Source organism: Erpetoichthys calabaricus, chromosome 2 (assembly GCF_900747795.2).
Source record: "Erpetoichthys calabaricus chromosome 2, fErpCal1.3, whole genome shotgun sequence".
Classification (NCBI taxonomy): Eukaryota; Metazoa; Chordata; class Cladistia; order Polypteriformes; family Polypteridae; genus Erpetoichthys; species Erpetoichthys calabaricus.
Genome location: NC_041395.2, coordinates 224,640,423 through 224,656,751, shown reverse-complemented (window position 1 = coordinate 224,656,751; position 16,329 = coordinate 224,640,423). Strand labels below are relative to the sequence as shown.

The window sequence follows — 16,329 nt, the reverse complement described above, 5'->3', positions numbered from 1 at the left end:
ATTCTTTATAGAGTGAAGAGCTTCTGGACTGATGCACTCCCTTTCTCAAGAGCTGTTAATTTTTCTCATTTTTCTTTTTTCTTACACATACAGAAAATGATTACTGGAGTCCATAAAATATGCAACACACTCTAAAATCTGCATATGACATGAGCATTGTTATTCTTTTAAGCAGGAGAGACATGAAACTACGGAGGATGATTTGGTGAAAAATTAAAAGATTAGAAGATTTGCTTTTTATAACTAGACAACATTAAAACTAAGGATATAGGTGTGGATTTTAGATCCCACCCCACCCCTCTTCTCCCACAGTAAAAGAGTAAACTGTGTTAATAGCTGAGCAATATGAGCAGTATACATTTTCAAGGAATATTATTGACAACAGGTTGTACATCAGTTCTTTCTAAGAGAAATTAATTATTTATTGTAAATGATAATGGGTTTATTGAATCTGTTTTTACATTAGCTTTCATACGTTGGTTTGGGAATCTTGGAATTAAGAGACAAAAATGCTCTCAATAACACTTTAAAAAATTACAGTAAAATTATTGACAGGCAATAGCCCTCCCTCACTGAACTTTATCACAAACAGGTTGTAGCGGGGCTACATAAGAATACTGTATTCGATGTATGTGCTGAGTGCATGTTGTTTCCATCGTCCTGTTTACTGTTCATTTTGTGTACGTCAGTGAATGTTGTCCCCGTAAGTGCAGAGGGGACAGATGAGGGAGAGAGACCGCAGCCCCAGGATGGAAAGCACCTGTTCACATTCAGTTACATCCGGCTCATTACTATTTAAACGATCAGGAGGGAAAGAGGAAGAGGGAGGAGGAAGGAGAAAGATGGAGATTTCATTTAACGACAACAGACCATCATTTCCTGCTATTTTTCACATCGCGCCTTGTACCCTGTTTGTTTCTCATTCCGCCGGATTCACGACAGCTCAATCATCACCAGAAACCCCGGGGCTGGACTTCATTATCCACCATACGCCTAGGAAACACGTTGAGATTGTTCCATTTATTCGGGAGATTCAAACGCATCCATTTTTTCTTGATCAGTCCTCTGTATTCAGGACAATAATATACCCAGACTCAAGTTCACGTTCATTGTCATTTCAGTATTCATTCATTATTGTTATTTGTGTTTGTTATACGTTACAGGGGCTAGGGAGGCTTTGTTATTGTATATATGGGGTTTTCACATTGCTGCTTTGGCGGAGGGATATATATATATATATATATATATATATATATATATATATATATATATATATATATATTTTTTTTTTTTTCTACGTGGGGAATTTGCAGTATTGTTTTTCTTTTAATATATTTATATACCAATTTTTCATATCTGCTTTTGTGTGCTTGTGTTTACCCATCAATTGAGGGGAAAACGTTATTTGTTAGAGGTACGGCTTGGTATATGTAGGTTCACCTCAGTAATTCATCCAGGCCACAGGTCTTGGTAGTGTAGCTGCCAGCTGGGTAAGGGGTCAGCCATTACAAGGTTAGAGAGAAGGCCCACTCTGTCTTGCCAGACAGGATTTCAAATTTTGCCATTATGCCAAATATATATAGATTTCTAAGACTTAATTCCCATAAAGCTGGGGCTGGACCATGATGAACTCTAAATGATACAGTGCAATGTATCAGAATTTCATATTCTTATCTGTCAGTATCCTAGGCATGTGATCAAATTATGGGAATTTATATTATTTATTTCTATCTGTGGAGTAAAGATATTGTTTATATATGCCTGGAGCAAATTTTTTTCCACGCTAGATGTGATAAACTCTGCCTAAGCCAAATGAATCTGTTGTACATTCATATATCTAGGTAAGAATAATAATATGATAAACAATATAGTAAAATGAGAGTAAAAGTATTAGTGAGAGCAAAAATGTATTGTTACTGGTATCTTGAAAACAGTAAAATGGCAATAGCTACATAACAGAGAAATGACCTACTTGTGTACAGTTAGTATGGTGTCTGTGTAGTTTATTTTGCTAACTGATGTAGTGACTAGAATGTATATTTGAAATATCTGTCATTGACAGTAAGAACTCATTCTAAGTCTCATTCCCAGTGCTTCTGGAACAGGCTCTGGCAACCAATAACCCTGAAATGGATTAACCTGTTTACATATACATAGAGCACTTCTTAGATATTTGTTGTAATATCTGAATAAATAATTTTTTAAAATTTGGATAATTAGCTACATATCCAAATTCTGAAGAATTATTAAAGGCTGTTATTTTATATATTTTAATTGTTGAAATTTCACAGATGTTTATTAAAAAAAAACATAACTGCAATGATCTGGCAGTTGTTGTTTTCATTAAATTCCTCTTTAATGGTTAATATAATGGTTAATGAAGGTTAAAATTCTTCTTTTAGCAGCATTAGCCAGTTATGCTTAGGGCAATGAGAGTTTTTATTAAAAGAAAACAAAATAAAGCAAAAAGATGAATGGAAAGCCATTTACCTAAATGCTGTAAGACTGTACTATTTGGCCAAGTGGAAGAGTGCCAAACAGTTTTGTGCTTGAGGATAAAAAAAAAAATTTAAATGGGCTGATAGAGTTGATACATTATAACCTTCTGGAAGCAACTTAATCTGTAGTTGGAGGTTATCCAGGCCTCATCAGCTCAAGGCAGCATCTAACATTTACTGGGTGCTAGTCCAGGACGGGGTCAACTCACACCCCCAGTGGAACTGGGCCAATTCAGAATCAGGAATTAAAAAAAAAAAACATGCACCTCTTTGGGATGTGAAGTTAAAATGTAGATGAACATGGGAAGAATGTGTCAGATTTCACACAAACAACCAGCAGGCTTGGAATATAAGCCTAGGACATCAGGTTGTCAAAAGTATCAAATTATAGAGAAGTACTGATTGTTACATTCTTAAAACTGTTTCAATACTCATTTTTAATGGTATCGCTTCTACAGCCAACATTACAAATGCACTTCCAGTTCACTCTGGCTTTTTGACAATTAAGCCTTTTAGGCTACCAATGAGCATGGATAGAGCTGTAGCCACGTTTACACCCACTCACTGGTGTTAATAAGATTGTAATATCATCAGGTTCAGAGCCTTCACCATCACACTGAATTGACAAAGTGGGCAGCCAGAGTGGCGTTTGAAAATATTTTAGCTTTGTGCCAAATATACACACAAAACCACAAGATACATGCAAGCAAGCCTGTATGCTAGACTTACTAATGCAAAACACCAACTAAAGGGGATAACACAACCAATTTAGTCACACACTTCAAGGACTAACATGCATGTCAAGGTGAAGAATTTTGAGAGGTAGCAATTTAATTTCTAAATTGTGGAAACAGTAAACAGTATTAGTCTGTGAACTGTAACATTTAAAGCAAGGATGTTTGTTTTTTGTAGTCAGTTAAATGTTTAATGACTTAAGAATTGAGTCTGCAATTATTTTTTACCTGTAAACCTGTTTTATTCTGCACAGTTCATTCAAGAGCAACACTCTTTAGGCACTAGGGTTCCATTGCTCTCATGATTTTTTAAAATACATTTTTCAGTTTCTGGTAACCTTTTTTTTTTTTTTTTTTTTTTGAAGTCTCTGGCAGATTTTAGGTTATTCACTGTATTTGAACAGCTTAAATGTCAATAAAAGAAAGTGGGGTACATGTGAAGCATCAAATGCCACTAACCAACAATATACAATTGACAAACTTGGTCCCCAATGAAGCGACATGATAATATCTGCATTCAAAAGTGCTTTGCTCCACTGTTAAAATTGCAGACAACTTGTGTGTTAATGGAATGTCACTGCTTAAAGTTAACAAAAGCAGCTTCACTCTCACTAACTTCCCTTATTGCAATATCAGTTTAGTAAATTGCTCTGGTTATGTTAGGAAAACCAGACCCTGCTGCAAATTGCCTTTTATATATGTACATCCGAAATGTGAAAAATGAATGTAGCAACTACATCGGTTAACACTAGAATCCCTGAAGCCTACAAAAAAACTCCTAATTCTGGGCCACCTTAAATTCCTTCGCATCTATCCTTTAGCGTCTTTTGTGTTGAAAATGTGTCGATCAGCACAAGCAGCAAGCAACCTGCTATCTCATCCAACCCCCCTCCACCGACACAGCTCAAGTTGCAAAGAAGAGCTCAAGTCTGTTTATCTGGGTGTGAGGTGCCTGGAATTGTAGAGGGTAAATAATATATTGTCATTTGGAATACACACATTTCATGTGTGTTCCGCGTCTACAACAATCTATGTAAATGTAGGATGACAGGAAATGTGAGGCGGGAATTGTTGAACACATAACTAAAACAAACATTTTTCATGTTTTAGTAATACAGTGGAACCTCGGTTCAAGACCATAATTCGTTCCAAACCTCTGGTCGTAAACCAATTTGGTCGTGAACCGAAGCAATTTCCCCCATAGGATTGTATGTAAATACAATTAATCCATTCCAGACCGTAAACATATTTTTTTTAAAGATTTTTAAGCACAAATATAATTAATTACACCATAGAATGCACAGTGTAATAGTAAACTAATGTAAAACATTGAATAACACTGACACAAACACCCAGGCTCCCTGCTCAGTTGCATGCACAGGCTCGCTCTCTCTCAGCAGCACGCGAGCCCCCCCCCCCCCCCCCCCCCCCCTCTCAGCAGCACGCGAGCCCCCCCCCTCTCAGCAGCACGTGAGCCCTTTTTCTCTCAGCAGCACGCAAGCCCTCTCTCTCTCTCTCGCTCGCTTTCTCTCAGCAGCACGCGAGCCCTCTCTCTCGCTCTCTCTCAGACAGCACGCGAGCCCTCTCTCTCTCTCTCAGACAGCACGCGAGCCCTCTCTCTCTCTCTCAGACAGCACGCGAGCCCTCTCTCTCTCTCTCTCAGCAGCACGCGAGCCCTCTCTCTCTCTCTCAGCAGCACGCGAGCCCTCTCTCTCTCTCTCAGCAGCACGCGAGCCCTCTCTCTCTCTCTCAGCAGCACGCGAGCCCTCTCTCTCTCTCTCAGCAGCACGCGAGCCCTCTCTCTCTCTCTCAGCAGCACGCGAGCCCTCTCTCTCTCTCTCAGCAGCACGCGAGCCCTCTCTCTCTCTCTCAGCAGCACGCGAGCCCTCTCTCTCTCTCAGCAGCACGCGAGCCCTCTCTCTCTCTCAGCAGCACGCGAGCCCTCTCTCTCTCTCAGCAGCACGCGAGCCCTCTCTCTCTCTCAGCAGCACGCGAGCCCTCTCTCTCTCTCAGCAGCACGCGAGCCCCCTCTCTCTCTCTCAGCAGCACGCGAGCCCTCTCTCTCTCTCTCCCCAGCACGCGCGCCCTCTCTCTCTCTCTCAGCAGCACGCGAGCCCTCTCTCTCTCTCTCAGCAGCACGCGAGCCCTCTCTCTCTCTCAGCAGCACGCGAGCCCTCTCTCTCTCTCAGCAGCACGCGAGCCCTCTCTCTCTCTCAGCAGCACGCGAGCCCTCTCTCTCTCTCAGCAGCACGCGAGCCCTCTCTCTCTCTCAGCAGCACGCGCGCCCCCTCTCTCTCTCTCAGCAGCACGCGCGCCCTCTCTCTCTCTCTCAGCAGCACGCGAGCCCTCTCTCTCTCTCAGCAGCACGCGAGCCCTCTCTCTCTCTCAGCAGCACGCGAGCCCTCTCTCAGCAGCACGCGAGCCCCCTCTCTCTCTTTCAGCAGCACACGAGCCCTCTCTCTCGCTTCCTCTCAGCAGCACTCGAGCCCCCTCTCTCTCTTTCACTCTCTGTCAGCAGTACGCGAGCCCTCTCTCTCTCAGCAGCACGCGAGCTCTCTCCCTCAGCAGCACGCGAGCCCTCTCCCTCAGCAGCACGCGAGCCCTCTCCCTCAGCAGCACGCGAGCCCTCTCCCTCAGCAGCACGCGAGCCCTCTCTCTCTCTGCAGCACGCGAGCCCTCTCTCTCTCTGCAGCACGCGAGCCCTCTCTCTCTCTGCAGCACGCGAGCCCTCTCTCTCTCTGCAGCACGCGAGCCCTCTCTCTCTCTGCAGCACGCGCGCCCTCTCTCTCTCTGCAGCACGCGAGCCCTCTCTCTCTCTCAGCAGCACGCGAGCCCTCTCTCTCTCAGCAGCACGTGAGCCCTCACTCTCTCAGCAGCACGCGAGCCCTCTCTCTCTCAGCAGCACGCGAGCCCTCTCTCTCTCAGCAGCACGCGAGCCCTCTCTCTCTCAGCAGCACGCGAGCCCTCTCTCTCTCAGCAGCACGCGAGCCCTCTCTCTCTCAGCAGCACGCGAGCCCTCTCTCTCTCAGCAGCACGCGAGCCCTCTCTCTCTCAGCAGCATGCGAGCCCTCTCTCTCTCAGCAGCACGCGAGCCCTCTCTCTCTCAGCAGCACGCGAGCCCTCTCTCTCTCAGCAGCACGCGAGCCCTCTCTCTCTCAGCAGCACGCGAGCCCTCTCTCTCTCAGCAGCACGCGAGCCCTCTCTCTCTCAGCAGCACGCGAGCCCTCTCTCTCTCAGCAGCACATGAGCCCTCTCTCTCTCAGCAGCACGTGAGCCCCCTTTCTCTCTGAAACATTGCAGCAGTTCGCGCTATAGACTTACAATCCAATCGCTGTATAAAGACTTTTTTTAAACGAGTTTTAAGCATGGGGGAAAAAAGGAACATTTGAACAAATCCGAACTTTATTTAAAAGCCAACCAAGACAGTAACATTGCAGGAGTTCACGCTAATAGCATTACAACCCGATCGCTATAAGCACTCTTTTTAATGAAGTGTATAATAAGTCCAAATTTCAAATACACACTTTCACAAAAGGTACAAGTATAAAAAAATAAGTGCACTTTTATTCAAAAATATAACCGAAGAAAAAGAAGTTGGCTTAGACTACGAAATAGATATGTCCACTTGGTTGGTGCAGCAGTAGGAACCGCTGTCTTGTAATCAAGAGGTTGTGGGTTTGATTCCCAGGTTCTCCAGTAGTTACCATTTTGAGTAGTGAGCTGCTATTTTTATTACTATTGTATAGTAAAAACATACATTTGATTCGAATCTGTAACAGCCGGTGTAAATTTATGATACTTGTAAAAGTTAGCGTTTTTTTTTTTTTTTTCTCCCAGTTTTATTCTCTCAATCACGTTCCCCCTGATTTGACATTCCTAGTTTTCAAATAAAGATGTGCTATAACAGAGGTGAACTCAGATGTGGATGAGGGTTCTACATCGGAGAAAGAGAAGAGAACCCCTCCCTGCAAGAAACGTCCAGTAACACATAAGAACAATGCAGCTGCACGAGGCATACTGTATAGGCGAAGATGGCACCGTTTGGATGCAGCAACAGGTCGGGCATCATCTTGTCAGTGAATCTGACACATGCATGTCCCTTCAACGGAACAACAGGGCATACCAAGCTCGCTAAAGTATTGCATAAAGTTCTGTTTGTGATTATGTTTTATGATGGTCTTTATATAAAAAACAATGTATATATAAAAGCCAGATTGAATGTTATTTACCTTGATTTATTTACTTATCTTCCTACAGCGTAAAGTCACAAGTAGACTGCAGAGCTTCCTGTGTTTGATTAACACAGGCATGCTCACAAAGTACATGTGCAATGCTACTTCAGAAGTACATTTCATGGCGGGCACAAATGCAGGGGCTGGCCTGACCTTACAGGGTATGCATGGCCTTGAATGCTGCTGTGCTACTCAAAACTAGTATGGCTTACTGATCACACTGCTGGTCTATGTCCTTCGCATGGTTAGCACGGATGCGGTAGTGCGCTGGTCCTCACAAGATATGCATGGCCGCGTGCCCTGGAGTGTTACTTCAGACATACTTGTCACAATAAGTACCACAGACTGAATACACCACCGGTCTGACACAAACACGATCCCTGAATTACATGTATGATCCAGAGCGGCAGCGTTTTAAGCCATTGACACAACATATATGCCCCCACATAGCACTGAGAAGCAAAACCACCAGTGCACACCGTCCAACATCGCTGACACATCAGTACTGTCATCATGGTTCTTAGGAACCTCAAAGTCAAAAAAAGGCATTGTCAGTGGCAACAGAAGTGTGGTCGAACATCTCCTATAAACCATGATTTAGGTGGAGGTCATCACAAGATCTTTCATTGAACAAAAGTTTTTTTTTTTTTTTCTTTGCATGAAACTCTACACGGAAGACATCTTAAAATCCATTGCAGACAACTTTCCATTCGACCAACCTTTGCAATGGCCATCAATAAAGTCCAAGGACAAATCTTCGACAAACGTGACCTGTTCCAAGAATTGCCAGTTTTCTCTCATTGACAACTAATCGTTGTTTTTCATGAGTCTCTATATTTGAGGGCATAAAAGTCACGATTTGACACACTTCTCTTCAAAGCAAAGTGAGTGAACATTTTATAGTACTAATCTAGTCTACAAAGAATTCTTGTAAGCCTTTCTATCTGGTTTTCCTTTCCTCCCGTTTAGGTTTCACTGTTGCTCTTTTAATTTTTTCTATACATTTCTTTGGCTTTAAAATTTCACATTGCATGCCCTCTGATTTAGTTTTAAAATCACTTTTACTTGAAGACCAGAGGTCCACTGTTCCACTAGTATGCAATATTATACTTGGTTTTTTTAGTAGAAAATTCACTTCATGGGTAGCTAAAATTACTTTGTTTAATTCTTTAAAAAAATTTAAATTTCGGATTCTATTTCAATGTGAGTAAGAGAATCTGAACCCTTCCACTGTCTTACATTAGGTCATTAGCATTATAAAGCTTTGCTAACCTTCCAAGTGTTCTTTTTGGTCCTAGCATATTCAGTATTTTACAAAGTGTATTTTGTACAAAGCAGTAACAGCACATATTTATATAACATATTTTTAAATGATAAAGGGCATCTATTTTCAGCACTCATTTTAGAATTAGACAGGATGCTGTCACTGCACTGCAATCCTCTTTCCCCAAAAGGATTAAGACAATTCTCCGATCAATACTATAGGTCAACCTGATCATGCAAGTAATTCAGAACTTAGACTGTGAAAGAAACTAGACTACAGCAGAATACAGTTGATTACATTACCAAGGACAGCTACACCATTGTGAAAAATGTGATAGAATAAACTGAATGTCTTATCTGTGAGCTGTAAGTCTAAGAATTTGGGAGAGAAAAAAAAAGTTGTACTGCAAGTTTGAGAGCAACATTATTAAAAATGTTTTCAGGATCAAGAACAGAAACCTTACCATGTGTCATCTTTAAAGGGAATTCAGCAATGTTGGCCACTGTTACTGGTTAAGCAAACATGTATCACATTATATATACATTTCCACACACCTAAAAAGCAGCTGATTTATAAAGTTGCATTGTCTTTTAACTAAGCGAATACTTCATAACATCAAGGGAATGGAGATTGGGATCAAGAGAACCTGTGACTGACTTAAAACATATATGTATTTCTGCAATAACTAAAGTGCTAGGGAGAAGAGGTTTCAGACCTGCTTGTATTGTTATTAAAAATATATATAATCAGAATAAATGTACAGTACATAACAGTCTCTGGAAATACACACATACTGATTCATGTGCAGAGAAATTAGAAAGACCAACAAATTGGTTTGTGTGTGTGAGACGTGGTTGAAATTTCAATCAAGCAGGCAGAGTGCTGCAGCAGTCTCTCATGAAACTACAGATCATTGTAGAACTCTTGTTATAGGAAAAAAAAACACAATGGGGGATTCCTTTAATAGTCAGAGGGGATTTTAATAGAACTTAAAGTGAGCCACAGGACTATCATTGCTGTCATGGCCCAGGTAACTACTGTGACACATTGCCAATTGTGAGAAGAACAGGAATGCTTCATGTATTTACAACATATACGAATTCCCAAAAAAAGACAGATACATCTGAATGATCAGTGGACATTCTTTTGATGGTAGCCCTCTGTTTATAAATAGCTGATGTAAAATTGGTCAGATTGTAATATACCCACAGCAGACATATTTTATTTACTCTGACAATGTCATCTTGATTCACATCTTTAACTGCTGCATAATCAACCTTCCAGATGTTTTCCAACTTACCACTGGAGGGTGTTACTTCAGAAGAGCACAGTCGTCTCTGACTCTGAAAGATGGGTCCATTCTGCCACACCTGGGGACGAAAAGAGAAGCAGTTTGATATCAAATCCAAGCGAACAAGAAGCATTGCACCCCTTTGGGAAATACAGCTTACAAGCTCCAATGCCATCATTTTAGTTACATAATCACAAGAATGCAGACAAGACCAGTTCTTTAAAGTCTTTTGGATTCTTGGCCTTAATAGACTGAGAAATATTTGTAACTAATACGATTAAATATGTTTATCCTTTTTTTACTCATTGGTAATATGAACCACTAAGAGTATATTTAACTCAGTAAAAACCTGCAGCCATTAAACTTTAAAGGAAGCAACAAAACAATGTTATACTTTTTAATATGTTATAAAACAAAATATGTTCAGAAACACCGCACAAGACTATTTATTGTTTTTATAGTATATTTCAATGGCAACAATTATCTACAACAGATTAAAAATACCCAGGATAAGAATATTAATATTCTGACATTTCAACTGAAAAGATTACCCTCAGTATTACAGTATATAGTGTACTAGCTGTGCTACCTGGCTTTGCCCATTATGTTTCCTATGACAATAGGCCTCAGTTATAGTGCACTTGGCTAATTTGATGTACAGTATCAGAAGTAAAACTGTAATTGAACACTTTTCTGCATGCAATATTTGCTACTATTGTTATTTTTTTTTCTTTTCTTTTTACCAGAGGCTATTATTAGTTCACTGGAGCTCCTTACTCTGAAATATGCTAGACACAATTGGTGGTAAGTAAAACATTGCTGCAGTAGATCGATTCTTACTTTTCCTACTGGCTGATCTTGGCTATTGTAGATGGTCATTGGAAAAAATTTTCACAACAAACTGTATTTATTTGATTTAAAATAAGTAATTAGTAGGAATAATGGGAATTCTGTGTATAAAGATAATTTAACCCCTAGCACACTTTATAAAAAGGTAAATTCCATCATATTTAAATGTAATGCCTTGATCTGTACAGGTGATAAAGCTACAAAGAGCCCCTTTTGCACTAATCTATAGTCTATGTTATAATTTTATAAATATATTGCAACATCAACCTCTTGTTTTTTACTATAATTGTTATTATTTTTACTGTTGTTATTGCATTGTCCAAGTAAGAGTGTCAATATTTTTTGTGATTTGCTTAGGACAACCTTGTCTCTAGAGAAAAAAGTCAAATAATGAACAATGTTAAAAAATAATGAGGGGGTTGCTCCACTTGTTAATTTCCAAACTAAATTAAGAATTACTTTAGTTAGGAAGGGTTTTGGGAAATATTTGCTAATTCATGAAAAATCTTAAGCATGGGATAACAAAGTGCATAGCATTATGAAGCTTTCAGGGAAATGCACCCCTGAACATTGGCCTGATTAAGATTTATTTATGTTTCACATGTATTTTGTTTCTTCCATCTACTATTACATTAAAATATTCTTAAAAATTGATTGTCAATCCCATTAAGCAGTCATATGAAATTACATGCATGTGCAAGCACATTTTAATCTTTAAAATAAAAGATCCTAAAATGTTATAGTTTTACATCAGGCAAAAACTGAGCACTGTTTACAATACTTTTTTCAAAACACGTGAGAACATTCTTGCCACATAGCAAGCACACACCTCTCCTGTCCAGGTACGCATAGAATTACCTCTCATTCTAAATTCATGTTTGTGCTTGTTTTTCTCCTGCAAGCAATCTCTGCAAATAGCACACAACTTCACAAAGATCAGGGAAGCTCATGAACTAAGACATGATTTATCAGTGCATGACAACCGCTGTTTCAAGTGATATAACAACACGACAGGAGAAAACTAAATTGCTATGGTGTATTGACCAGTCATTTAGTTTGGGAAGGCCTACTACTTTATAAGTAAAAGACTTGTAAAAAGTTCCTTAACTGTCATGTTTTTTAGATTATCTTTTATTGGTGTTTACTTGCAATACGTTAATTAAACCTTTTTTTGTATGCAGGTGAGGAAACCCCTACATGGATTAATTTAATTGAATCTGTGATAGTGAATTATATATATAGATAGTAAATAGTCCTAAGCCGCCGACAAGTAGCCACCCATGGAAAGCACACCGGAAGGGGCGTGGATTCACTATGCTGCCGACAAGTAAGGCGCCCATGGCACACGCAGGAAGAACCACACCCACCAACTCTAAGACCATTGGATACGATGACAACTCGCAGAGCCATGCCCACCAACTCGGACGCGACGACTGGGAAAAAACGCTGTTATTTCTGTTCGTCTGGGCTACAGTACACATGCACCTCTGAGCCACGCTGACTTTTCGGTTACGACGCACGGCCGCGTGCACCATAGCAAACTGTTTTACACGCTACATACAGCAATTCACATCCGCGACAAACATGCGTCTTCTCAGATGGTCCTGCAGGAACACGGAAGACGTTTCCCCACCCACCAACACTTTTTTTTTCCCCAGCCCGCGTCTACCCTCGCTCTCTAGGCATTCACACTGCCTGCTCATGTGCCCGGACGCAAAAACTCACCAACTACCCAGTTAGTCCCTTTCGTCTGTGCTAGGAGTCCACATGCACCTCTGAGCCACGTTGACTTTTCATTATTCTTTTCGGTTTCGACACCCGACCGCGTCCACCATCGAAAACCATGGGAAAGGAACAACGAAGCCCCGCCCAGAAACTCTACCCCCTCCTCCCACGTGATCATGAACGCACCTCAGACCACTGCCCGCCAAATGAACAGCTCATCAAACAGATACTCGCTTTGGTCTGTGCTGCTGTACAAATCCAGCTGTGAGCCACATTGACTGTTCTTTTGCCCTCCATGGCTACCGCTTCAAATGTATTTCATGGAAACAACACTTCTTTCAATGTTATAGAAATTCCTGCATCAGGTAACTTTGTTTCTATAAGTCGGATTTTTTTGGAAAAATGTCATTGACGAGACTGTTGCTCTCAAACTTTGCAACATGGCTGTTGGCTTTGTTTGCCAACATTGGGATAACTTCGGTGACGCGGTGTCCGTTGTTGTTAGTCACAGAGGCATTGTTATACAGTCTGCTCAACAATACGCTGACTACATGACTACGTCCGGAATCTATGGTGGCGAAGCAGAAATTATGGCGATGTCCCAAATCCTTCCAGCTACTATCAGCATTTACTTCCAAGAACGTCCTCATGCCTCACCTCGAGTTTACAATCCGGCCCAGCGTCTCTCCATATCCCTGCTCTTTAGTGGTCCTTTGGATCATGGGCATTACGAGGTTCTCATGCCTATCAAATACGCACGTGATAACCTTCTGGTGACATCTTTTGACGCTGTCCGTATGTGCACACAGGCTGCACACCCGCTACACTGAATGGATCAACCGGGGCTTGCATTTGTTCCCCACGAACGAGGAATTACCAGGAAATGCTGTTCATACGCTGACAACTGATTAGGTCCCTACCCTTTGTACACCCCCCCCACGCTAGTACCATGGTCGGGTGACACAAAACACGGCATCAATCCAGCTGTAAGCCGTGTTGACTGTTCATTTGCCTTCTATAGCCACGGCTTCAAATGTATTTCATGGAAACAACACTTCTTTCAATGTTATTCAGATTCCTGCATGAAGTAACTGCACGCGCGCTACACTGAATAGATCAACGTGTGTCTACCCGGCGCAGAGAGGCATGGGTAAGCCGTTGAACCCCATTCGTGCTGCAAACTGGGGGATTCCCAGTAAGTGCGTGTCATACGCTCGCACTGATTACGTCCCTGCCCTTTGTACACACCCCCCAGGGCCCCAAAATCAAACAGTGTGCCAACAGTGCAGTGCATCCAAAGTCAATACATAAATAAACCATAAAATGGTACAATGTGAAGGTTAATAATCCATACTAAATAAATCAATAAAAACAAGTTTAAAATCCAATGACAGGAGGCAATTCATATATACACTCAGTCACAGGTGGCTCTTTTCTAAAAACAAAGTCTCCTCTGCTTATTCCACACAGGATCTTACTGCAAGGGAGATGCCCAACAAACCTTCTTCCACAGGCTTGGGTCCCTGTTGTCCATGTCCCCCTTCCGGGCGCTGCACTGAACCTCCACTCCTCTGCCTTACACGAGTGAGCTATCATCTGGCCACTCCAGCTTCCCTACAAAATTATCAGCCTGAGTGGCCCTCTTCAGCCTCCGAGCATCTGCCTTATGCTCCTCCTTGGGTCCCTCCTCCCGAATGCTTGCCTCCTCTCTGTACCCTAGCGTATCCTGATCCTGCTGCATCTTTCTCGCTCTCTCTCCATCTTTTAACCTCTATCTTTCTCTGTCCTTTTCTTGTCTGTCCTTCTCCCATCTGTCGTGCAGGCTTTTCTTATGACCTGCCTAATTCCTCTGAGGCAAAAGGCACCTGACTGATGCATGCATTCACACAAGCGCAAGTGCGCGTGATCAGCCAGGCACCCCAGCCATCCCTGGAGCAGAATGCGCTCACACACACTCACACCTGATTGGAGCCTGCACATGACCAGGACCCGATTATTTATTTAAAATTTGCCCGATGCCACGGACCACAAATAAAACACAATGAATTATAAAATAACTTGTGTCAAAATTATAGAAACAAATGCAACTTAAAATCAAGGCAAATAGTTAAAAGTCCAATAGTGATGGTGCACGTGAATAAAATTGTATACATATAGGTATTATAAATTATATAATATTGAAGAAAACCACCTACTTAACATGTTCAGAATTAGTGAAATTAGTGGCTCCTTTTGAAGACCTCCATTCAGTTAACATACAGGGAATCTGTTCATTGTCAAGCAAGAACATCACCACTTATAGTTTTTGGGAGTCCCCCATCTTCCAGCACTCCAGCAAAGAAAAATAAAACAAGGAGCTTTTGAAAATAACTATCCTTTCCAACTACATTCAAATGTGAAAGGATATGAAATCTATAAATATTGTTCTAAATTCATCATGCATTTTGTTTAACAGAAAAATATTATTTTCTCACCTATAGCAAAGGCACTGTCTTCATTACTGGAGAAATTTTAAACAGCATCAATAGTCATGTCAGCATCAGGTACTGACAACTTAAAAAGTTTCTTCTTTCTTGATTGTTTTAGATTTTACAGACATTTTTCATTTTGACAACCTTTTAACAGTTCCCCAACAAAAAGACGGCATTAGATAATTCCGAGATGGTGCATTCAATGTTGGTTTAGCTATTAAGTGTTAGGGAATACCATGCTATGCTTGAAATTAGGACCTACAATAGGCCTTATTATTGGATCATTGTTGTCATGTGTACACAATAAAGTGAAATTTCTATTTCAATGTAATAAACAACATGGAACACGTCCAAACTCTCTGGTGTCATGATTAGTGAGTATAACTACTGTGGAAAGACAGCCCCTGGGCACAGACAGTCAGACACCAAATGTCCAAAAACACACGTTTATTTCTTCCGAACACACCTGCACCCACAATGTAGTGCACAAATCCCAATAGTCTCTCTTCTCTTTCTTTCTCTTCTCTTGCCTCTACTCCCTCCTCACAAATTCTGTCTTCTTCCCCCTGATTCCAGCTCGTCTACAGGAGGGAGGCGGCCTCATCTATAACGCCCTGGATGTGCTCCAGGTGCTCTGTGACGATCTTCCGATGTGTGTGTGCCTCCTGGTGTGGCGGAAGTGCCGCATGAGCACCTGGAAGCACTGCCATCCAGGGTTCCATAAACGTCTGGGCACCCACTGGCAATGGCCATGGGCCCCAACAGGGGTGAACTTCCAAGCTCTGATCCTGTGGCCCCCATGTAGACCAAGGTGGCTGCCCTCTCATGGCCCAGGGGAGGTATCGGCCCTCTCCCGGCGGGAAGAATTCCCAGCCGTCCGCCACACTACGTCTGAACGTCTGCCTCCCTTACTTAAATCTCAGAACATATATGTAATTAATAGAAAAAAACAAATAAGGAAATGTATATTATATATATAATTGATTCAGGTATTATAACTTAATTCCACATTTATTTGAAATAATGATTAACACGTATTCTGTGTTAAAACTACAAACATAGTCAAATACAGCATATTAATTGCTGAACTAAAAGAAATGAAATGCATTATTTGGTCTTGTCTTCGTGTGCCTATTGCCTAGATAGGAGTTCTACCAAAAAGAGTAGAAACTCGTTAGGTTTCCACTATCACTATTATGCAAGGCAGATATTTTAAAACATCTCTAGTCACTATCAGTGTAAGTTTTGAAGAGTGGCAAAGCTGC

At 41.5% G+C, this 16,329-nt stretch overlaps 1 protein-coding gene across 1 annotated transcript in view; it reads right to left on the bottom strand.

Annotated features, from left to right (window-relative positions):
* mcu (mitochondrial calcium uniporter) overlaps positions 1-16,329 on the bottom strand; it is a 184,846-nt gene that overhangs the window by 27,604 nt on the left and 140,913 nt on the right. The window contains exon 3 of the mRNA XM_028795210.2: positions 10,029-10,098. Within this exon, the coding sequence (XP_028651043.1) occupies positions 10,029-10,098 (70 nt within the window). The remainder of the gene's footprint in view (positions 1-10,028; positions 10,099-16,329) is intronic.